This window comes from Cariama cristata, unplaced genomic scaffold (genome assembly GCF_000690535.1).
Source record: "Cariama cristata isolate BGI_N322 unplaced genomic scaffold, ASM69053v1 scaffold23962, whole genome shotgun sequence".
Lineage (NCBI taxonomy): Eukaryota > Metazoa > Chordata > Aves > Cariamiformes > Cariamidae > Cariama > Cariama cristata.
Window position 1 is genome coordinate 1 of NW_009602439.1, and position 23,908 is coordinate 23,908.

The window sequence follows — 23,908 nt, forward strand, 5'->3', positions numbered from 1 at the left end:
TGCCGAGCCGCTGCGGGCTTCCCAGCCCGCGTGGCCGGGAGACGCGTCTTGCACCCGGGCGCGTTCATCGCTGCCTTGTGCGCCCGCCTGAAGGGGTTGCTTTTGGGCGCTGCTGTATCATCGTGCCCTCTCATCGGTCACCTTTTAATCCGATCTGCCTCGTCTCATGAGAAACCAGCTTCGTTCCCAGCGCTGGCGTGCTCCTACTCTTTTATTTATTCTTTTAAGTGGGAAGTACCCCGGCCATCCGCAGCCTGTGTGTCTGCCCGACAGGTACCATGCAAGAAGTAATTGCTCAGTGGTTTTTGCTGGGGAGAATCAAGCCCTTTACTTGTAGTAGTAAATGCAGTCTCTGCTAAAACATGATGTCTGTTGAAATTGCTGTGGACTTGCTGTTTATGCAGATTCTGGCTTTTATGGAAACACCTGTTTGCTAGGAAAAAGACAGACTGTTGACCAGCTGTCATAAAATAATAGGTGCCTCTCACTAGCAATCTGCACAAGTAAGACAGTGTGTGCCCCACTCACTTCAGCTTGCTCCTTCCAGTAATTATCCTGCAGAAATTTTGCCAGATGACAGCCACCATTTGGCACAGGATAGTACTTTGCTGTATGCGAGTCATTCCTCTGCTGTGAGAATAGGCCATATCTGACAACTTTGTGGCCAAGGTTGCATTCTTCTGTTTGTATCATTCAATAACTAGGTGTTACAATTTTACTTTAGAAACACTACATTTGTCTTGTTACCTCCTTTGGCAGGTGTCTCAGAGGATTTCACTGCGCCGAGTGGTGTTTTGTTCGCCATGCAAAGACATTCACAATCCATCTAGAAGCCTTTTTTCACATCAGTGCTTTACAACTGGGGCTCTGTAAATTTCGGTACATAGAAGAAGAATCTGGAAATGATGGTGAAATGCTTCTCTTGGCTATTTTTTTTTTTTCTTTTTAAAGGATTTTATTTACTTTTATTTGATGAGAAACTGAAATTGGTGCCTTCTGCTTGAAGGTACATTGATTTGTTAATTGTTCTGCTTTCTTCTGCCTGTGTGTTGTCGCTCTTCAGGGATTACATACATTTTTTTTATGTCTCTCCTTATTATTTCCCTTTTGTCCATTCTTTTTCTAGTGTCTATTTTCAGTTCTTCATTTGAGCAAAAGATTTCAGGTGTTTCTAAAACAGTTGTTCCTGCCTCTTTACTCTAAGTTTGTGACCTCTACAACAAAAAGCCCCCGCAATGAAATCAGCAGTGGCTAACAGCTTACTGGTAACAGTTAACAACCCAGCACATGGTGATTATCAAGTTAGTAATGAGTCTTCCTTTAAAAACATACTCTGTAAAATTAAATAGAATATACTGTCTAGTGTCTGGAGAAATAATACAGGATGATGTGTGCAGCTCTAAAATACTGCTTTGTGCCTAGATTAATTTCTTAATAACAGTTGAATCCTATTAACTTAGAAACTTGCCTGTTGTTGTGGGCAAAAGTGTCTTGACTTGGGGAATTTAATTTAATTTATTGCCAGTTAACATAAACTTTTAATTGCTGATTTGGCTAGTGAGATACGAAGACGACCAGCAGTTAAACAAATGCTTGGGGGAAACTCCTTTCCTCCCCCTTCCCCAGGCTCAACTTCACTCCAGACACCTCCCCTCCCCTGCTTTCCTCATCTTCCCTCCTCTGGTTGTCCCCACAGGTTACACGCTGTCCCTTGGGCGAGGCGGCAGTAGTGCAGGAGTTATGAGTTGGTGCATGGAGGTTTCTTTCTGCTGCTCCTTCTTTCTCATCTTCTGCTACCGTGTGGGCCCCTCCATGGGCCACGGTCCCCTCAAGGGTGTCCCTGCCCCAGCATGAGCGCCTCCACAGGCTGCAGTCCCCTCAGGGATGTCCCTGCTCTGGTGTGGAGAGCCTCCTTCCAAGAGTGCCTCTCCAGCTGCTTCCCCAACAATTGTCCCCTTCCCCATGCCTGCGCCTGTGTCTTTTTTTTTTTTGGCGCACTGTCACTTGCCTCCTGCTGTGCTTCCCCTTGCACTTTCTGCCACTGGCAGCTCCTCCCTTTCTTAAATAAGCCGAAGCAGAGGCACCATGTGCTCCTCTGATGTGTTGAAGTTTTGGCAGGCAGTGGATTTGGTCTGTTATGGAGCCAGCTGGAGCTGGCCATGAGCAGCACAGAGCAGCACACAGCCTCCCATGCAGCCCCTTGTTACCAAAACCTGCAGTTTATCCCCAGTACACCGGTGTGCCAGTTGGGTGATGCTGGGAGAAAGGTCCTGCCATTGAGTAATTACAGGAATTCCAGTCTCCTTTCATAAACAGAGAAATAAAACCAAACTTCTGTGCTGTAGGTTGCTAAATAGCAATTTTGTGTTATGTCACTACATTGATAACACTTTTACAATTGTATTTGTTATTAACTTGTCCATCTGAGTAGTTGTGTCTGCTCCTATGTAACTGCTGATACCTGGGTTCAGAGGCAGCATGTTTCTGTAATGATCGCATTCATACATGTTTTCATAGTCAGGTTTTTTTGCCTAAAACTTTCTCAAAGAGTTTTCCTATGTTTTTCAGATCTGAAGGTACTAGTTCTGCTGACGCAAAGGTGGCAGTTCAAATTGCCAGGGAAGAGTCAAGAGCTCTGCTCCACCAGCGTGAGTAGCCATGTTCTTCTCTGAGATCATTTCAGTTCCTTGTTGTTTTGTTTGTCCCACTCATTTAACAATTTTGCTGTCTTTTCCCTCTTATCTTTTGGTCTGAATTGCTGCCACCTTGAGTTCTCTGTGGGATTGTGTGTGTTAGAAGAGGTGAACATAGGAAAGGAAGAGATTTCAGGTTTGGGGGAATCCAGCTGTCTTCTCTCAAACCCAATCCTTGAAGATGGAATCTTGATAGAAAAACAAATAATTGAGAGTAGCTGTGTTTAACAGAGGGCTTGGGAGGAACAAGTTTCTTGGGCACTAAATTGCTGTCGACAGAGAAGCCTGTGTGCACAGGGCTGGATGCAGCTGTGGTAAGAGTTGGCAAGAGTGATGATGGTGGTAGATGGTCGGTGTAGTATTGAATCCTGCTCTTCTGTAGACTAACATGCATGCTGCCTTGGGTGGGTATTAAGTCCCCATAACATCTCCCTTCTCTCTTCCCTAGTACATATTGGTTTTAGCTGTACAAAATCTTTACTTGATGTTTAACTTAAAAATGCAGAAAGTTATGTGGTTTTCCTGAACTGTTGCAGGGGACAGAGTCCTTGGAGTGAAGAGACTATGTGTTGATATTGCTCTTAAGCAGACAGGAAATAAGCCATTCTTCTTGCTCCTCAGGGCTTTCTATCCTACACTGTGCCTTAAACATGGAAACTGTAGAAATGAATAGTGTATCCTTGAAACGTCCTCACTCTGAGGATGATGTGGCTAATGCAGACGAAATTAAAAGACAGAAGATCTCAGAGAAGTCTAAGACAGGGAACGACTCTGGGCAGAGCATTGAGACTGTAACAGAACAACCTGACAAAACTCTGCTTGAGGACACGAAAAATGAAATAATCCCCAATGAGGAAAGTGAGGAGCAGGAAGATGAGGAACTAGAGGACAGTGATGAAGATGGAGATCCAGAGAGCTTTGCAGACATGATGAAGCATGGACTGACAGAAAGTGATGTTGGCATAACTAAATTTGTTAGCTTTCATAAAGGGTTTTCTGGAATCTTAAAAGAGAGGTAACTCTTTGTCTTGTTATGTATGTTAATTCCTTGTATTAAGCAGCTGTTGCTCTCCTTTTCCTTTTCTGACTTGCAGGATGCAACTGGATTATGCGTGGCCGTCTGGGAGGTTCATCACTTTCTTTTCCTAGTGCTGAGACTGAAAGAAAGGTTTAATTTGGGACTTTTCTAGATTGTTTTTCTTTTTTTCTTTTTTCCTGTCAAATGGAGCTCCGATAGGGAGCTATCCGTCTGGATAGAAATACATGATTCCACTGACCTTTGCTGTTTATCTTGTTCTCTGGCAGCAGCATACGGCATGAAACCTTACGCAGTACACCCACCTTTTGTACCACTCTTCAGTGCTGGTACAAGATGCACTGGAGAGCGGTATTGAAATCATCCCTCCTTGGCGGTTCTTTGCTTTTCCCTGACTTTTTTGTGCTAATGTTTTTAAACACTTGTATTGTCAGAATGTCCATTAGGCTTTAAATTATAGTCTGATCAGTTGTAATGCCATTTACAAAACATAAAAGGGAATTTCATAACTCAGGGTATGGAATTTTACATTATATACTTAATAAGATGTTTGAGTTTTAGTAGCTTTTTCTTCAATGAAACTTCTAGGTTTTTAAAATTAAATAACATCTTTGAGTAAAACAGAATGCAAATACAAAAAGTCACTGAAGTGAGATTCATTGTTGCCCTGACTTAGCAAAGCAGTTAAGGATACTTTGCGTACACACCAAGAAGTCCTCATTTTTAAATACGGGCTTCATATATAGATCATTTTATATAATAAAGTGATATGTACGTATTATGTATGTATTTTGTCTTTATATGCAGCATTAAGCAGCTAGCATAATCCTTCACTGGGGAACACAGTCTGTGCTGAACCTCCTTCTGGGAAATCTGCCAGTTTTGAACTGGGGTGGCCAAAGGTAGCCGGGTGGTAGAAATGTTTGTGGGCTCATGGTTTTTCTTTCATCCTAGTTTATAACACCTATCATTAATTTAGTCCTGGTGTTTTTATGGTGCCAGTCACTAGCATGTCTAGACAGCTACAGATGAGAGAGAGGACACATAACGCTCCTCAGGAAAGAATTCTAGCAATATGGGGTCTGGCTGCACAGAGGTATGGCAAACGGGGGCTTGGGGGAGATACAGTAGAAACATTCCCATAATGAAGTTTTATTCATCTTTCAACATTCATAGATTAAGAATTTTTTTTATTTTTCTTTCTTTTCCTTTACAAGCAAATACTACTTAAAAATCAGTTAGCAATTGCAACATAGACTGTCTGTGCTTTGTTAAAGTCAGGATGTTTTTATTATTTGACATAGTGACTTGATCGAAAATGACACAGTCAAATTCTTTGTTGCTGTCATAGAGTATGCAGAGCGACTGTTTATTTGAAAGATGTTCTCTATAATTGAATATATGTAACAGAGCTGAATTTGTCCTGCTTTCCTTAGAGTGGCTAACATGCACTTTATTCTTCTGTTTGAAGTGACAGAGTTAATGCATTTGTGTTCACACTGTAGCAATGCAGTAGTCTTAATTGTCAGTAATGACTGGGATTGAGGATATGCATTACTGATCTCTGCAAGCTAGTGAGAAAATGACTCAGAATAACTACAGCAGGTGTTTGGTTATCTGCAAAGAAGTCTGCTGTGTTTAGATAAGCCATATTTTCTTCTGTGTTCTCATGGTATCCTTCCAAGGGGTGGGAATAGCTACAGCTTTCTCATGGTTGAAGTTTCTTTTATGTAAATTGAATTACGTGAATTCGAATTCTTGAGTGAATTCTGCTAACAAACAGCTTCCTGGGAAAGGACTTTATGTGATGGGCGATTTTTATTTTTTTTTAAATTACAAATTTAATGCGTGCTTCTTCCTATCAGATACTCGGACTTTGTCGTCCATGAAATAGGCAAAGATGGACGTGTGAGCCATTTAGATGACTTTTCTGTTCCAGTGGATAATGAGGTAAATTTTGAGGTAAAGATTCGGTAATGGCTATGCTCCTTAAGCAAAAACATTAAAAGGCTGAAAGTTGTTCCATGAGAGTTATTGGATGTTTGTTCCCCCCCCCCAATATGTATTAGGACCCATCAGAAGAAACATTTACGGTTTTGTCAGACGAAGACAAGCAGCGTTTAGAGGAGCTCCAGCTGCTTAAGAATAAGGAAACTAGTGTTGCCATAGAGGTAAAATTAATAAATTATGTGAAGTTGGGGACGGGGTGGGGGAGGATGAGAGAGTGCGTGTATGGAAGGTATGTGCTTTCCAGTGCAGGTAAGGTTTAAGAGCAGTTTGAACATGATGCAACAGGTAATACCGAAACGTTTCCAATTTAGGGTTTAATTCTGTAAAGCCTTACAGATATACTCAAATTCATGCACATGAGTTGTCATTTTGATTTTGGTGGGACTGTACACATAAACTCAAATACACGTCTTAATTTCTGTGGTGTTAAAATTTGCTTGCTGTATTTTGGTTTTCTGTCTAGTAGTATTTTATAGAATAATTATGCAAGAAGGATTAAATAACACATCCATCCTGATGAAAGACTATTTTCAAGGTCAGTGTTTAGTGATTTAGTAGAAAAGAAGATTAATATGCTATTCTGTAACAAGAAAAACAAGAAGGTACAAAATGAAATTAAAACTTGGTGTTTTTAAACATCCAAATATTCCATATAATTGAAGAATACCCGTTGAGCTAAATTTGGGACACAGAGATGAGTAGGATTAAATCTGGTAATTTCAAATAAACACTCACACATTAAATAATCTTATCTGGCCATTTTTTTCCCCTTTAATGCATATAGAAAAACTTCGTTTTGCCAGAGTTTTCATTAGAAGAGGGAATTTCATTAGGCACAGAAGAGAGGAATAAATCTTGAGAATTTTCTTTTGTGGATGTTGAGACTGGGGTTTGTAACAGAGTTATTTATTATTTTTCAAATGAATTTTAATAAATAGGCCAGACTTTTAAAAGTATACCTATTCAGTACTTTAGTGTGATTTGGGAGGTTTTCTTTAAGCATGCAAAATTTAACTCTGAGAGAATCCCTCCCCTTTCATATTACTTTATTTGGTTTCTGCATGTGTGTGTATTAACACAGGTAATTGATGACACCAAAGAAAAAAGAACAGTTATCCATCAGGCTGTGAAGTCCTTGTTTCCTGGACTGGAGACTAAAACAGAAGATCGAGATGGAAAAAAATACATTATTGCATATCATGCTGCTGGGAAGAAAGCACTGGCAAGTGAGTTTGAGTATTATAGCAGTTGGGTAAAGTAAATGCTAAAATTATTCCAAAAAAAAAATTCGTTAGTAAGTACTTCAAGTACAGTGTACCTCCTAATGTAGTCTGGCTTTGGTTTTTCCTGTGTGCAACTGATGCTCTGCATCTAAAATGACTAGGAACACAAGGAGTGTCTCAAATTTAAATTTCTACTTGTTTTTCTTTCCAAATCATTCATCAAATACAACCACGATAGAAGCGAGAGGATATTTTGCTATTTCAGCGGGAATAGGCAAAATAGGGCTTTATTTTCAGTGTTGCTTGAACTTAGCTTTTATGAACTTACCTGGATGTGTAAGTGTGCATTGTGGAAGTAAGAGGTTGTAGTTGAGATGCGTACATTACAGTTGACGATCAGTGTAATATTGACTGTCTTGAAAATGCATGACAAAATTCTCAATGACTTGAATAGAGACAAACACCTCTTTGTTTTCTCAGAGTTATAGTTTTATATAAACATAATATATTTACCATGATTTTTAAGGCTACTTCTGCTTCCAAGGCTAATTATATTTGCAGGAAATTGTTTTTATTCATGATAAATCACAGTTACTATTTTAGAATAATCAAAGTAATGAAGGATTTTCAAAATGAAGTGTTATCCACCTTAATCTTGCCAAACAGTGTTGTGGCTAGTGGGGATAAATTAATGTATTCTACTTTTTTTAATGTTATTACAAATTTGTTGCTACTATAAGTTGAAAGGATTGTCTACATGCAGAATGTTGCACATTTAACAAAAGGTGCTCTTAAGGTTTGGTTTGGTTTAAACTGCAAATGACAGTATGGAAACCTAGCCCTTTCATTTTAAAAATGAAGGAGATGGGGAAAGGATAAGGAGATAAGATAATTTAAAATTGGAAATAACACCATGTCCACATTCAATGTAGTTATTATTTTTTAAGGCTTTTTCTAAGCAAGTATGGGAATGTTGTACTTTTATCGGTACAATTATAATGTGTTTCTGTATATTGTTTAACCATGTTTAGAAAATTTGTATGTTTGCATGCTTTATGCATGGAGTATGTATACTTAGCAGCACAAAATTCTCCTCAGCTGTTTTTGTTCTCTGTTGATTTGTAATAGTTTTACCTCCACCTTTTCCTTCTGCTGCTTCTATTCTTTAACCATTGTTACGGTCAAGTGGTTGTTACTAAGCTGACCAGCCTGATTTAAGAGATACTGTACAAAAGAATTTAAGTATTTGAAATACGCTGAAAAGAATTAGTGATGTGTCTCTAGGATTAAAACATTATCTGGAGCACCATCTTGTGATGCAGTGAGGCATCATCTGTTTAAACTTGGATTCCTATGTTGTGATGCTACAAACACCTGTGCTTGTTGGTGGAGATGTGTGCAGTTTCAGTGAGTGTGTGTAAATGCTTATGAATGTAGGATTTAAGAGTGCAAGTTCTTTTTAGTCAGGATTACATTTATCTTTTGTGTTCATATAGCCACTAATACACCTTACTCCTGAGTGGGTTCTCCAGGCAAGAAACATTTCAGAAGTGTAGAATATTAGAATATTAGCTATCTGATTACTTTTGTCGATAATGTAAAAGGTTACCAGACTTTCCTAAAATAGGAAATTAGAAGCTGCTTTGTGTCTATAGTAAGTTTACACCCAAAATACATAAAATACTGTCTTACTAAATTGTCAGTAAACTGCTGTTTCATCATTGTCCACAAATGAAGTTTGTTGCATCTCCGATTGAAGCTTTCCATATGTTCACTGTTTGCCTCTGCACGATTCCATTGCCTAACTGTCTAAATTGCTGTCATCCACCACCTAACTGTTGGATGCTCCCTAAAGCATAAACAATCCCATAACCATAAACCTGCATGTTCACCTCTAAAAACCCTTCGACAGTCTAAAAATTAAATGCTACTCTTTTGTGCTCTTTATGCTATGCATTGGGACAGAGGTCAGAACTGCAACAGGTAAGAGATGTTGACATTTCATGTTAACAAAATGAAATGCCAACCATTACGACCTCCTAAATAGCGACAAGACTGGCCAAACTAGTAACAATTAATTCTTTAAAAAACCCTATACATAAGTAATGCTTAAAATTCCCTGAAACAGCCAAGAATTGGGCTTGTGCTACCTCTTTTTTCTAGTGCAGTATAGGCAGTAGTCATTTGGTGCAGTGAAAGTCTGCCAGTAATAAGTGATGTGAATTACCAGTTTTGACAATACAGTTTGACATCTATGGTAAATTTTCTATTGATTTCATTAAGCCAAGCCTTTGCCCTTCAGCCTTTTATATCAGACACCACTATCTGTATTTATACAGTTTTAAAAGTATATATCATGGATCCTGATATTAAAAAAGAGATTCAAGCCCTCAAGTTGCAGGAAAAGGTTTGGAGAAAGGGCTTGGAAATACAATTTTACTGTCAAAAATGTGGCATGACTGAAACATAGCAATAAGGACTGCACACTGTCCCTCTGGTCCATTTACCTGGTTGAATACTTTGAAGTATCGGGTGAGAAATAGTTAAATATCAGGACTGTAGCTGCAACCACCCAGTACTCAGCATGGCCAGCAGTGTGGTGGATAGGCACATGGCTGTGATGCCCAAAGCATGAGGAGCCCATTGGTATATATAGTATCTATAGAGTCCTTTTAGTCTAGCCCAGATTAGGGCTCACTTTTTGAAGGGTGTTAAAATGACCGTGTGCAAGATGGATTAGTTAAATTTAAGGAATGATTCCAGCTGGGTAAGACTTTCCTTATGAAAAAGGAAACTCTCTGTCTTCCTCTCTTCCCTTCTAATTACCGAGTTCTTCATGGAGGACCTTACTCTTCAAGCTGAATGCAGTGTTTCATTGACTGTGTTTAAGAGCAGTGGTGGCTCAGACAGGAGGCCAGCAGGAGCATCAGGTCTCTTAACAGGCTTTGGACCATACTGCTCAGTTTAGGTCCTAGGTAACTCCACAGGAGGGGCTTTGCTTAGAAACTGATGTTACAAGGCAAGTGTTGCGATAATTTTTAAGTGATGGAAAACTATGTGTATAGAATTTTATACTGTAGCATCCAAAATTGTTTTTGCAGAAGTGTGTGTATGGACGGCAGCTTCTCAAAAAATACCAAGACTAATTATCTTTTACCAGAAAGTTTCCTGAAAATTAAACATATTCACTGTCTGTGTGGGATATCTGGGCTTTATTAAACTAACGTGAACAAAAAGAGCAAAGTTTCCCAAGAACTTTCCTACATTGGTGTTTATATACTGGAATAGGACTGGCTTTTTCAGTTAGCTTTTGCTGTTTCGCTGTTAAGACGCTTAAGCCCTTTTTATACAAAACCAGGAATGTCTGCTTGGTGGCTACCAAGAGATAAGGGACTACTTATTTAAAACAAAACAAATCCTTAGTTTAGTTCTTATTAAACAAAGATTTGATAAACAAAGCACCTCAAAATTGGTTGCTAAACCTGTGTAGAATCAATCCCCCTTCCCAGTGATGCCATCAACAGTGGATGATTGTAAAAGGAGAGTTTTATCTCTGGAGGCTTTTATGTGCAACAAAAGCTTCACAAATATTTTCTTCCCTCTCCAGAAAACGCCAAATAAAGGTACAGAGTTGTAAATCAGTTGTTAGTCTGCAGGAGCTGAAGTTATCTTACCCTCTGGCCTTCTCTAAACACAGCACAGTATCCTGCTTGAATTATTTAATGCCTCTATTGTGCCAGATTTCTCTCTCCCATAGGACTTTTAAAAAAAAATTCACCTTAAAGTAATTTTTTGTGAGTATACTTTTTTTAGGCTTTTGTAGAGATATGACCCATGCATTTGCATGACACAGAAAAAATCCTACAGAAATACAGAATATGTTAGTCCTATAAATAATAATTGTAGTCTTCCCACAAACTGGGCTCCAATGGTCCTTTCTATTAATTATAGAAGGCACTAGAGGAAATGTGGAGTGGCTTTTATTGCTGAAAGTCAGTGTAATGATAATATTTTTGAGACATTTAATCAGGCAATATGGCAGTTAAATGATTAGGGTATATTTTTAGATAATTTCATGACAAAGGAACTGTGAACATTCATTCAAGATTTTCTAGGTGACAGAATTGATTAAAGAGAAGTTTACAGCCCAGTGGAAGGGGAGAAGGTCTTTTTCAATGTGCTTTGCAGCTTTTGCTGTCAGTAGGTTTTTTTTAAAGCAGATGGAAATTAGCAGAAATAGACTCTTGCATATTTGTTTTAAATGTAGCTGCAACGGCAAAGATATTAATTAAAATTTTTTAAAAATGACACAAATTTTAACCTTTTATTTTTAAAGATCCAAGAAAACACTCTTGGCCAAAATCTAGGGGAAGCTACTGCCACTTCGTACTGTACAAGGAGAACAAGGATACTATGGATGCCATTAATGTCCTATCCAAATTTTTAAGGTAAGGCTGTTGTTTCTGCCAGCCAGGCTGGCACGCAGTCCTCCCCCTGTATGTTTCATTTACTGTAAATGTTATGCTTCAGAATTATGTAAGACCAACACAAGTGATTACTATTGCCTAATTTGAAGCCAGTGTTTACAAAAAAAAAAAGAAGTTATTTTAGAATATGAAACTTGAAACTTGTAAGTTTTGGAAGGAGGTGAGGACGGAACAAAATGATCCCAAGAAATTTAAAAGACTGTACTCTACTCCTTCAATGGAAAAAGGTCCACAATTGAAGTTGGCTGATCTGAGAAAGACTTGGCAGCTCAAAGGCTCAATGTGCGTAACCTAAATTATAAGCCAGTTTTTTCCCAGTGTGTAAATATATGCAAGTATGTTATGAACCTGTCAGATATTGTTGTGATATATGCTGATCAGATCTTAAGCAGTTACAGTTGATAAACTGTTGTTCCATGTATTAATTTTTCCATGGCAACACAGTCTTAGTTCCTTTCACCCTATCAAGTGCAGCAGCAAAAAGATGTGCCAAAGGCGTGATGTGAATACAGTGAATTGCAGAAAAGGACTATTTTAAAATTGGGTCAATTCAATGTTCTACTTGTAGGGAAGCTTCCCCACTTCTCCCCTCCTTGTCCCTTCACCATTCCTGTCCAAAAATAAATGTTTTTAATCTAAATTCTAACCGTTATACTACTAGTATTTGTATTTCCAAACAGAATGGTAGGAGCATAGTTTGGTGGAAAAATGTGTGTAATGGCAATCCTGCTACCCCCTGGTGCCTATAGCTGGAATAACTGGAAATAATCCCTGTGTAACACAGGCTGTAAAGTACAAAGTGGAAAGGAAATGCAGTTTTCCTCTCAAGGAAAGAAATGGATCAAATTTTAAATTAACTTCTCATATTCTCACATAATGTGCATGCATGGTATTCAACAGGTATGTTACTTGAAGTTTAAGGAAGAAATGGACATGAATCTTTTTCAGTGAAATTAGTAGTGGCTGAGCATTTGTGCATTGAGTGGATATATATAAAGAAGTACTTTAAAGCTCATATTCTGAAAGCACAGTTGTGGTAAAAGTGAATCTGTCTGTATAATCAAAACAGAGAAGTTTCTCTGTGTTTTATGTACTTCTAGATGAGATTAGAAAATGTCACACATGTCAAACTGTAGCCTGGTTCAGGGGAATATGTGTATATTTTCTATTTTTAATATAGAAGCTTAATAATTCTAGGTAGTTATGCTGAAAATTGTTTGATCTGTAGCTATTTTAATGTACATAATATCTGTTACTGTTGCTTTTAAGAGTGAAGCCAAACATATTTTCCTATATGGGAACTAAAGATAAAAGGGCTATAACAGTTCAAGAGATTGCTGTTCTCAGGTAAGTGAAAGTATACTGGAGTATTTGCACTCCTACCATGATAGCTTGAATATCTGGTTAAATACCTTGAAAACTCAGTAAGCATGTGACATACATGGCGGATTGAGGTCCTGATCTTGTAAAGTACATGTATTAATGAAGATGCTATGATCCTTTTTTATTCCATGGTGATTGCTAGTATTTTCAGTCAGTGGGTCATAGGCTAGATACATGTGTTTGGCTGAAGCCAGATTGCCTACATGCTCTTACGCTGCACGGCTCCCATGCAACAGCAGAAAAACAGAATGACACAGTGAAAATTATGTCCCATTTCCTTCCTGACTTTGGTTTCCCCCTTCCTCCAGCTGGAACCCTATTTTCTTTCTCACTGAACTCTCTGAACAGCTCCAGAGAAGGCTAACCACTGCCTTTGCTCATCTGTGAGTAGCCAGAAGGGGCAAAAAATGATGAGGAATTTTTCCTGCCTTAACCTACTCCCTTAAGTCCCCTACTAAGAGAAGATAAAATTTATTTTGTCATATTCCAAGATAATTATATGGTTTCTGGGCACTTGAAATTAGTGTTACATCCATAACAGAGAATGATGGATGCCTTGCAGTCATATATTACAATATCTGTTTAGCTAGCTGGAATATTCTACCTGGACTACTATTTACAACTCTTTGAAAACCACACTCCTCAAGTGAGGAATTCCAGGGTTTGAGAGCCAGAAATTTGATCAAATCCTTGTAAAAGGAGGGCATTCACTACTTAATTGTTCATATTTTTACTCCAAGTGGTTTGCATGTGCATACATTTGCACATATAAAAGGAATTATTAATTTGTGAATCGTGAGGAGCCCCAGGCTCTTGTTGCTGCAAGGCAAGTTTGCAAAGTGATGACAATTAACCAAACTTGGGGTGTAGCCATCTCAGGTGCTGTTCCATTTACTTTTAACATGATCACATTTAATGTTGTATCCAAGAGCTTCGGTGTGTTGTAAGCATTGATGGGGGGGAGCATACTGATTTGTGGTGTCTGTTCAGTAGTGCCACAGTACCCGATTGTCTGCGCCATCTTGGAGAAGGATGGTGTAGGAGAGGAGACGTTAACATTTATCAGCCTACTCTGGGCTGAGTACGCTGGCTCTGCTAGTTGATAAACTTGTCTGTCCTGGTGTAAATTTTAGCAGAAGTGTCAAAGAGCAACTTAGTGATGCATATAACAGGGTATGCTTCCAAAAGTACTAGCAACAAAAATGACAGGTACCAGTGACAGATTGGATTTCGTATTCCTTCATCTGCACTAAGCTCACACAGTGGCTAATTACTTAACTCTGTGTTTATGACTGTGCTAACTGGAGTGTATCCATGGTGTAGTTACTCAAGTAAAGCAGAGTTCAGCTTGTGGGGTACAGTATACATCAATATTGCAATATACTTTTTTTTGAGTGCATACTGTAACATAGATGTGAAAAGACAGTACTAACAGTCTTCATCATGGTATACATTTTCTTTTGTATGAGTAGCCTTAAGAATCATCTGGTTTTTCCTTTTAGATGTTTCATTAAAATACTTTGAAAAGGCAACAATAGAAAATTGGGGAAACTGGACTCACTGCTTTTTGTTTTGAAATGCTGGCATGTCTATATTTATTTAATTACCTGCTTTTCTAAGTGTAGGTTGGTCACTATTGTCTGTTGCTTTTTAGAATTACTGCACAAAGACTTGCTCATTTGAATAAATGTTTGATGAACTTCAAGTTAGGAAATTTCAGTTACAAGAATCATCCACTGAAATTAGGAGAACTGCAAGGGAATCATTTCACTGTTGTTCTCAGGTAATATGTTAGTATGTATTTAGACAGTTCTGTTACCTATTTAAAGAAAAAAAATTTCTGAGAGTTATCAGTGCATCTTGTGTTATTGGCAGAAGTCTGTTGAATTTGATACGTTCTATATAATGTTTATGTTGAGCTTTAATATTACGGGGATCACAAAATAGTGTAAGCCCTTAATAATCTGTCTGAAACTTTTTTTTTTTTTAAAAAATGCTAGAAACATAACAGGCACGGATGACCAGATAGAGCAAGCAATGCACTCTCTCAGGGAAATTGGATTCATTAATTACTATGGAATGCAAAGATTTGGAACCACAGCTGTTCCTACATATCAAATTGGCAGGTTTGTGTTGTTTTCAGCCCCCTCATTTTTTATTTTATTTTATTTTTATCCCTGTATAACTTCTAATGTATTTTTGGGAATGCTTTTCTAGGATATTGCATGTGCTGGTTTTAATTTTAGATTCAAGAAATAACTTGTTTCTGGACTTGCTTCAGCAGGTGTCTTGCATAATACCACTACTTTTAATATTGCATAAATCTAAACACTAGTACTTCTTCTTTTGGGTAAGTTGGCTAAATCTCCTTAAAATGTGTTTAGTCAGTTCTTAATACACTTTCCTGTTTGAATCTTAGAGCTATTCTACAGAACAATTGGAATGAAGTAATGGATTTGATATTAAAGCCACGACCAGGAGGTAAGGACTGAAAAATGATACATTAAGTGTTTCTGCCTCTCCTCCTCCAAGAATTGTATGTTCAGGAAAAACACTTCTAGATTTTGATTCTTTTAATTTGAAAGGACGTTTATGAGGACAGCTTTGCACGTCCTAAACTTCAGCCAATTTAGCAGTGGAGAAGCAATTTTCAGACTTTCTGCCTGTTTCTCTTTCCTTGCTGTGCAGTTTCTTGCACTGGGAGTGAAAAGGGACCCAAATACTTATACACAGAGTCTGCTCAGACTCCACGTGAAGGCTTCCAACCTCAACTATTCTGTGATTCTGTTAATCTGTGTACTTACCGCAACTGAAACTTTAATTTTTCAACTGTTTTAACAAAAGGTGAGATGGATGCTTTTTTGGTGTGTAGTTAAAATATTTTTATTTTACATCCTCATTCTAGCTGAAAAGGGATACTTAGTAAAATGCAGAGAAGAATGGGCAAAGACTAAAGATCCAGCAGCAGCCCTCAAGAAACTACCCGTAAAAAGGTGCGTGGAAGGACAGCTTCTACGTGGGCTCTTAAAGTATGGAATGAAGAACATAATCTCTGCATTTGGCATAGTGAGTGTAAAAGTGCCGTGGGGTATTTACTTGAATAAACATTCTTTTGATGGTATCATGATGAATTTGAAATAGACTCATAGATCCTTGATGAGTAGAAGGTTAAGTGTAAAATCTTTACATTTATTCTGCCTTTTCGCTTGAAATACTGCTGCGTGGTAACTGATGACATCTGTAATTAATGTATGCATCATGAGCTTTCCAATTTCTACAACAGCTCTCTGGTACACTGGAAGCAATACAGTTATACTTAGCAACCATGTATAATACAGATCTTAGATTTGTACGAATGTTCAGTATCAGAGTTTTTCTGTTGCTTAAAAGTATAAATCAAACTGATAGTGTGCAAATGAATCAGCTTGGCATAGAGGTGGTGGATTCGCTGTCATTTCCAAGTATTGTAATCAAGATCAAGTCTTTGGAGAAAATACCTCATCAACAGCAAACTACTGGGTCCATTGTAGGAGCTGTGGAATGATTTCTTGTTTATGAAGAAGATAATTAGAATAACACTGTGCTTTCACATCTGCAAAGTTTACTTAAGATTTCAGGAGGCTGAGTATGAATTCAGTGTTTTATAATAGGCCCATGTGTTTGATGAGCTGTTGAATCAAAAAACAAATAATTTAAAAAGCCTTTTGTTTGTTTTAATTCAAGCACAGGCCTTTTTTGTGCAGATTTGAAATGTATAAAAGCATTATTTCTTCACATACCCTTTTCCCAAATAATGAACAATAATCAAACCTGTATACCAAGAAATTGTGTTAGTCTTTTTGCTGGAGAAGGTAACGTTTCAAATATATGCCTTTTTGGTTATGATTGAGAGAAAAAACCTAAAAATACATCTTTCTAATGTTTCTTTTTTTTTTTTTTTAACCACTAGATACCAAGAAATAATCGTTTAATGTATATTCATAGCTACCAGAGTTACGTGTGGAATAATATGGTGAGCAAGAGAATAGAAGAATACGGGCTTAGAGCTGTACCAGGAGATCTCACGCTTAAAGGAGGTAAAATCAGACAAACAAAAAGCCAGTGATGCTGTGTAGTTCAAATTCCTAGGAAAACAAGGCATATACCTGTTTATGTGATACTGCTTACATATTTTCTTTTCCCTCTTGCCCATTTTGGTCCAGTGATTTCTGAATCCATTGGCCAGTTTTATTCAAATTTTCCAAGGAAAGTTAGGTATTATACTTCCATGAGTTGTTGGCCTGCTTGTTTTTCCAAATAGCTGGATAGGAGAGAGAGAGACTGTGAAGGACTGATGGTTCTCAAGAATGATCTCAAAGCTACTTGAGCTATGGAAAACTATGGAAGGATGTTATGAATATTTTAACCACAGAAGTTTTTGTTTCATTAGTAGCTTGTAAAGCAGAGGCTCCACTCAGTTAAAACTTTCTTCACTTGGATTTGCTCTGGCATTTCCCTGGAGTGAGAATATCCATAGTATTTCTCCTTCACGTCTGCCTGATGCCTGGTAAGGGGACTGTTCATCTAGCAGTCCTTACTTCATTCAGCTTTAAAAGTCACTGGAGACCAGGCTGTGATTCTACTGGTAACCGAGACAGCCTTGAAGACTCTTACTTCTTTTCTTGAAAATGTTGTCTATTAAGTGGAGATAAAACACAGTAGTTATCCCTCTCAAAGTAGGCTTGTTTCAATCTAATCGTTCGTTTTAAATTTAGCTAATGTTGACTCTCACAGGCATCCATACTGGTAACTCTTCACTTTTCTGTCCTGATTGTAGCCACAGCTGTTCATATCGAAGAAGGAGATGCTGATAACTACACTATCCACGATGTAGTGATGCCATTGCCTGGATTTGATGTTATTTATCCAAAGCATAAAAGTGAGTCTGACTGTTAACTTACGTACTTACGCTGAAAATATAAGTCTGCTTTAAGATTGTTCTTAAAAGGAAGATTAGATCTATGCAACCTTGGTGACCATTAAAACAATACACTATTTCAGATCTCTGATACTTTACTGTCAGCCTCTCCTGTTGTGGTAATAGTCTGCATTGTAACTTGTTCATTTAATATAAATCTGTTTCAAATTTCTTTTTAGCTAGTAGCTTTTCCAAAGAAAGAAATTTTATACAGAGGCAAAATTATTTATCTCAGCACAAGGGGAAATAAATGGTGAAATATTAATTTAAAAGTATATGCATTTGATTTTGAAATTAGAAAACAAACCAAACTTCTAGAATTTGTAACCCAAGGAAACACTTGAAGTTAGGAAAAAGAATCAGATCTGTCTAACTAAATATTAACCAACATGAATGGTTTTTAAAAATAAAAAAGCGTATCTTTCATCTCCTGTATATACCGTGTATTGGATCTAAATTGTTTTTAGTGCAATAGGTTGAGTGATTTATAATTATCTGCATGGAACATGATATTATTAAGGGGATAGAGTTGTAGAATCATTTCGGTTGGAAAGGACCTCAAGAGGCCATCTGGTCCAACCTTTTGGTCAAAGTCAGTGCTGTATTCAGGCCAGCTTGCTCAGGGCTTTGTCTGAAACTTTCAAGAACAAATAGTCTCTAAGTTCTCTGCTAAGTCTTCTCTAAGCTAAAGAAGCCCAGTTCTCTTGCACTCTCCTCACAGGGCATGGGCTACAACCCCTGGCCATTGAGGTGATCCTTCATTGGACTTAGTGAGGTTTATCAGCATCTACGTTGTACTGGACACACTATTCTAAGTGCAGTGTTATGAGTGCCCAGTAAAGGGCAGTAATTGTTTTTCTTGGTGTGGCTACTGGCGATGCTCCTGTTGCTATTAGCTTTTGTTGCTGTCTGGGTGCTCTTTTAAGTCTCCTTTCCACTGGGAGTCCCATGTGACTGTCAGCAGAGTTGCTCCCTAGTCTGTACCATTACAAGGAGTTAATCACTCTCGGGTACAGGACTTTGTCCTTGCTGAATTTCATGACGTTTCTCTTAGCCCATTCCTCTAGCCTGCCTAGGTCTCTGAGTGGCAGTCCTGCCCTTGAGTGTACCTACTGCCACCCCAACCTGATTTTGTCCACAAACTTGTTGAGGTGAATTCCAGCTCCTCCTCCACATATGCTGATAAAGGTATTTAATTGGACACATCCCAGTTCCTTGAGAAACTCTGCTTGTAACAAGCTTCCAGGTACTCAAACTAGTAGTGACTATCCTTTGAAACGATGAGCCAGACAGTTCTTTACCCATCTAGCAGTCCACCCACTGTAATATTCTAAACTTGGATACAAAGATGCTGTGGGAACATGTTGACAGCCTTGCTAAAGGCAAGGTAGGCAACAGTCACTGCTCTCCCCTCATCCACAGGTGTAATAATTTCATCATAGAAGGCAGTAAGGTTGGTGGGTTTTTTTTGTTTTTCTTTTCCTTTTCACCCCTTTAGTAAAACCATGCTCGCTATTATTCTCATTGTGTGCCCAGAAACACGTTCCAAGAGGATCAGCTCCCATTATTTTTCGCAGGGACCAAAGTGAGTCTGACTGGTCTGTAGTTCCCTAGATCATCCTTCTTGCCCTTTCTGAAGATAAGTGCAACACTTGGTTTTCTGCAGTCACACAGGACCTCCCCAGATCTCCATGATCTTTCAGAGATGATAGAGAAAAGCTTTACCGTGATGTGAGCCAATGCTCTCATCCTGTATCTTCTTCCACTACTGGTAGTCCCTCTCTTTCCTGAACCTTGCCTCTAGGAACAGAGGCCTGGGAGACCTTGATGGTCAGGACTGAGGCAAAGGAGGTGCTGAGACCATCAGCCTTATGTCTGTCACTAGACCAGGTGCCTCGTTTATCAGCAGGCCAACATTGCCTTGTTGTATTCTTTCATTCCTGATGTTGCAGTTTAACTCTGCTTGCTCTTGATGTCTGGTGCCAATTTCAACTTTAGCTGACCTATGGCTTTCCTAACACCATCCCTACGTGCCTGGACGATGTTAGTATATTCCTTCTTTGTAGCTGGCCCTAGCTTTCACCTGCTGTGTGTGTCCTTATGTATGAGCTTAGCCATGAGTTCCCTACTTAGCCAAACTAGGCTCCCAATATGTATGCTTGTTTTCCTCAATATTGGGTTGACCTGCTTTTGTAGTTGGTTGTCCTCAAAAGACCAGTCAAGTCTCTTGAGACTGTCTGCCTGTCAAGAGCTGAGTCGCAGAGCTGGGAAGCCATTTGTCACCCATCTCTGAAACACTTGAGAGGTAAAGATCTGTTTGTGATGAGGTGGAGCTCTGAACCACATTGAGTTAAAAGATAGGAAAGAAAAGCTGCAATTTTTTACATTCAATATATTTATACTGGGATTTGCCCACAGTAAGCCTAACTTACTCCTCTTTAGAATTCCCAACTGCATGAAGTAATGCTGGCAATTGCACTGTAAATCAAAGGCACCAGACAGCATTTTAGCTGCAGTATATTCTTGTATTTCCATTGCTTTCCCTGTCTTCCCCAGGTGTGCATGCACATGCCCTTACTTAAGGATACAAGACTGTAATAAAATCACTCCTTCTGTTGGCAGTGTACTTAAAAGTCCCGACCAGCTAATTTCTTCAGAGAGCTCTCTTAACTCATTTCACTCTGCTGCTTTTTTAAAAATAGAGCAATGGGCAGTCTGCCCCCCTCCCCTTTTTTTTTTTCCCCCCTCCATATACCTGAGATTAGTCTTGTGAAGTTTAGATAATTGGAAAGCATGTACGAGATGTCAATAAAATATTTTGTAATTTTTGTTTTCAGCTGAAATTTTGACTTGCTAAGATTCTTTCTTGGTTACTGCCTCTACTAATCAGGTTATAGCAGCGAACATTGTAGGTAATAAGATTTGCAATAAGTAATTTTAAACTTCTCTGTTACATTTATCCCATATATGCTGAAAACTACTAAATATAAGGGAAGGAATGATCCATGAAAATGGGCTGTTTCAGTCAGCCACACTATGCTGTCTCCTATTAAATATTTTCCCCTCTTGCAGTTGGTGAGGCCTACAAGGAGATGCTAGTAGCTGACAATCTTGATATCAACAACATGAGGCATAAAATCAGAGATTATTCACTTTCTGGAGCATACAGAAAGATTATCATTCGACCTCAGAATGTCAGTTGGTAAGTAGGAGGATAAAGGAAATTACACTTAAATTGACAGCATAGAGTATATGTAGGATAATTAAGTACAAGAACTGTTAGATTGACTCACAGGATGTACATGTAGACTGAAGCATACGTAGAGAGGAATCTCTCTGCATTTCCCTCATGTTTTTTAGGCAGTTGAAGTTGAACCATAGCCTTATTTCTTTTGGTTCTCTGGTTCTGTGATGCATGAGTGTCAAGACTTCTATCTAGTTGTTACACTCCTTGCAAGGGCTTGCCTGAACACTTCATAGATAATTATGTATGTTGAAACCATGATAGATAATATTCAAAATGGGGTTTGTTTTGTATCCTTGCTATGAGAAGGTTAGTCTCCAATTACCTGTCTGTCGATCAGAAAGATCTGTATCACTTAAACCTGCTAAATCACCTAGTTGCTGTATGGCAACTGAATAAATACCTTTTAAACAGGTCACTGTACAAATGTGCAGAAAGACTTGATCACTGATGCATAGAAAAAAAATATAGAGGGTTTAGGAGGGAGACAAAAAATACAAATGTTTACACTTTAATTAATGCTGGTGTTTAAAGCTTATCTACTTCCCACTTACTTTTTCAGCATCATCATTACATATGGAATTTCTGTTAAATGAATGGCAGAAAGAGTAGAATATGTATTTAAGCCCTTGCAAAGAAGTTTAGATGGCTTTCTTCAAAATGAAGGCTTCCCCCCCTGCCCCCAAGTATTGTTAGAGTTGACACCGTTCTTCCCATAACTTCATCAACTATACTTCTTGTATAGCTGAAAATCCTGACAGCCCATGAGGGAAAACAGAGGAGTTATGCAAAGAAACTTCTCACCATTTTATTTTTTTTTTTAAATAATCTTTGTCAAACAGAGGCAAGTCTTCTACATAAAGCTTTACCAGCTATTGCACCATAAATGCTGTCTTACCTTATTAGAAAATCAATTCCATTTCAGTTGTAACTGCCAAATTGGAATAATAATAAACAATATTATTACAATAAATTTATATAAAATACTAAAATATAGAAATTTTATTCTAAATAATTAAAAAATCTTATGTGTATTATAAAGGGAGGTCGTTGCCTATGATGATCCCAGAATCCCATTATTTACTACGGATTTGGATAAGCTGGAAGGAAAACCATTACCGGTTCTTCCTACAGGTAAGTTGATTTTTCTGCTGATGTTTGCAAAGTAGAAGTTTGATCTGGCTGTTGCTTTGAACTGCTACATATTGAAAACTCTTTTAAGGAAGAGTTTTCATTTAACTAGACTGTTATGCAATGGTATTAAAGATATCTAAAGTTAGGTGTCTAAAAAAGGACCCTTATTTCTCAAGAGTGCAAGCAATTATTCCAGCAGTCTGTATTGACTGTTACATTTTCTTACAGGCATCTGTAAAGTCAAGCTTAGCAGTAAGTGTCTGTGAAATGCATGAAGATGGAATTAAGCCACAAATTGTCTATATGCGTGAGCATGTATTATTTGTGCTGAACACAAAAGACTACTCAAATACGTAACAGAACTCAGTTGAAATTTTTTTTATATAACTCTGGTCACAAAGTCTTTTGACACTGCTTTCCAGAAAAAGTGAAGAGAGGCTAGGAATTCAGTTTTGAAAGAACAAAAGTTTGTTGCTTTTAAAAAGAAAATCCCTAAAACACTGCTCCCTGCTGAGAGAAAATGTTAAAAAAAGTTGTTTTATGCAATTCCACTGTGGATTGTAAATTGGAGTGTGGTGGTCATGATTGTTTTTCTTTATTGGGTGGGTGGGGTGGTCGTGGAAAATTTTAGTCCAGTTTAGATGGCATCCAGAATAACCATTACTTACGCTCTTAACGACTTTTTCTTGTTTTGTGTCTCCTCTTTTTCTTGTTTTGTGTCTCCTCTTACCCCTTATGATAGATGGTAAATTCAGGGCACTAAAGATGGAGTTCTCCCTTCCCCCATCCACTTATGCTACCATGGCGATTCGAGAAGTTTTGAAAATGGACACAAGCATAAAAAACCAGACACAACTGAATACTACCTGGTTACGCTGAGTAACTGCAAAAATGACTTAGATTTTAACCTATATAAAGTGTTTTCCTATTTACATGTTATGTACAAATCTTTAAAGATTGGTACTAAGAGATTTGTATTTTTTAAAGTTTTTATTGGTGTTAGCATTTAACTTCAGTAGTCATTTGCAAGATGGTGGCTGTAATATAATATAGATCTTAGTGACTGGTGCTTTTTAATGAATAAGTTGCTTGAGCTGTGTCATGGGTGCATCTTTAAGAAATAGGCTTAGAATAGTTTCAGACCTGGAAGAATGTTTAGCTTGCCTTTTTTTCTGGCAAGCACTGAATGTTTTCATGAGTTCAGCACACCTTGAAGTCTCTTCAAGTACATTAAATTACAGCTTAGGAAGTGAGTTACAACTGAATTAAGATACTGCAGGAGTTTTTGCTAGTAGCATTTGCACTGATGTAGAAGATTCTGTTAGCAAGGCTTTTTATGTGCTGTAAAGATGTACAGCTGCTTTAATTAGTTGGTCTTTTCATTGAGAAAATACTTGTATTTTCCAGCTTTACTAATACCTGTACTAAAGAACAGGTACTGAAAATAAATTAACTTAGAAGTCTACGCGTGTATCATTAACTACTTCCTTTACACATCTCATCTTCCATTGCTGGCAGGAGAAAAATATTCCGGTAGGAAAAAAAAAATATTATAAAGCTATTCTAAAAAGACATTGCATTTTCAGCCGCCTTTTAAACCAAATAAAAATCTTATGTTGCGAAAATCACGTGAACAGAAGACGGTCACCGCCGGTGCATGCTGTGCTGGCTTCAAGCGGTGACGGCTCCTGAACCAGCGCGGCTGCGCTTTCCACAGGGGAACAAAATGAGCGGCTGTACC

The 23,908-nt window shown here is 38.1% G+C and overlaps 1 protein-coding gene across 1 annotated transcript; it reads left to right on the forward strand.

Annotated features, from left to right (window-relative positions):
- Positions 1–3,343: 3,343 nt before the first annotated feature.
- Positions 3,344–23,643, forward strand: PUS7 (pseudouridylate synthase 7 (putative)). Its single transcript, XM_009694769.1, has 15 exons — positions 3,344–3,708; positions 5,595–5,679; positions 5,799–5,900; positions 6,821–6,965; positions 11,299–11,410; positions 12,719–12,796; positions 14,487–14,615; positions 14,833–14,958; positions 15,252–15,313; positions 15,738–15,898; positions 16,782–16,908; positions 17,649–17,750; positions 20,862–20,991; positions 22,076–22,167; positions 22,910–23,643. Exons 1-15 carry the CDS (start codon positions 3,344–3,346, stop codon positions 23,044–23,046), a joined length of 1,953 nt encoding a protein of 650 aa, XP_009693071.1. The 3' UTR covers positions 23,047–23,643.
- Positions 23,644–23,908: the final 265 nt, after the last annotated feature.

Excerpts from the sequence above, each read along its gene's own strand:
- PUS7 (XM_009694769.1), top strand. The coding sequence starts at position 3,344 with ATGGAAACTGTAGAAATGAATAGTGTATCCTTGAAACGTCCTCACTCT. Across the intron at positions 5,901-6,820 it reads AAACTAGTGTTGCCATAGAG|GTAATTGATGACACCAAAGA; the intron begins GTAAAATTAATA and ends GTATTAACACAG. Across the intron at positions 20,992-22,075 it reads CGACCTCAGAATGTCAGTTG|GGAGGTCGTTGCCTATGATG; the intron begins GTAAGTAGGAGG and ends TGTATTATAAAG.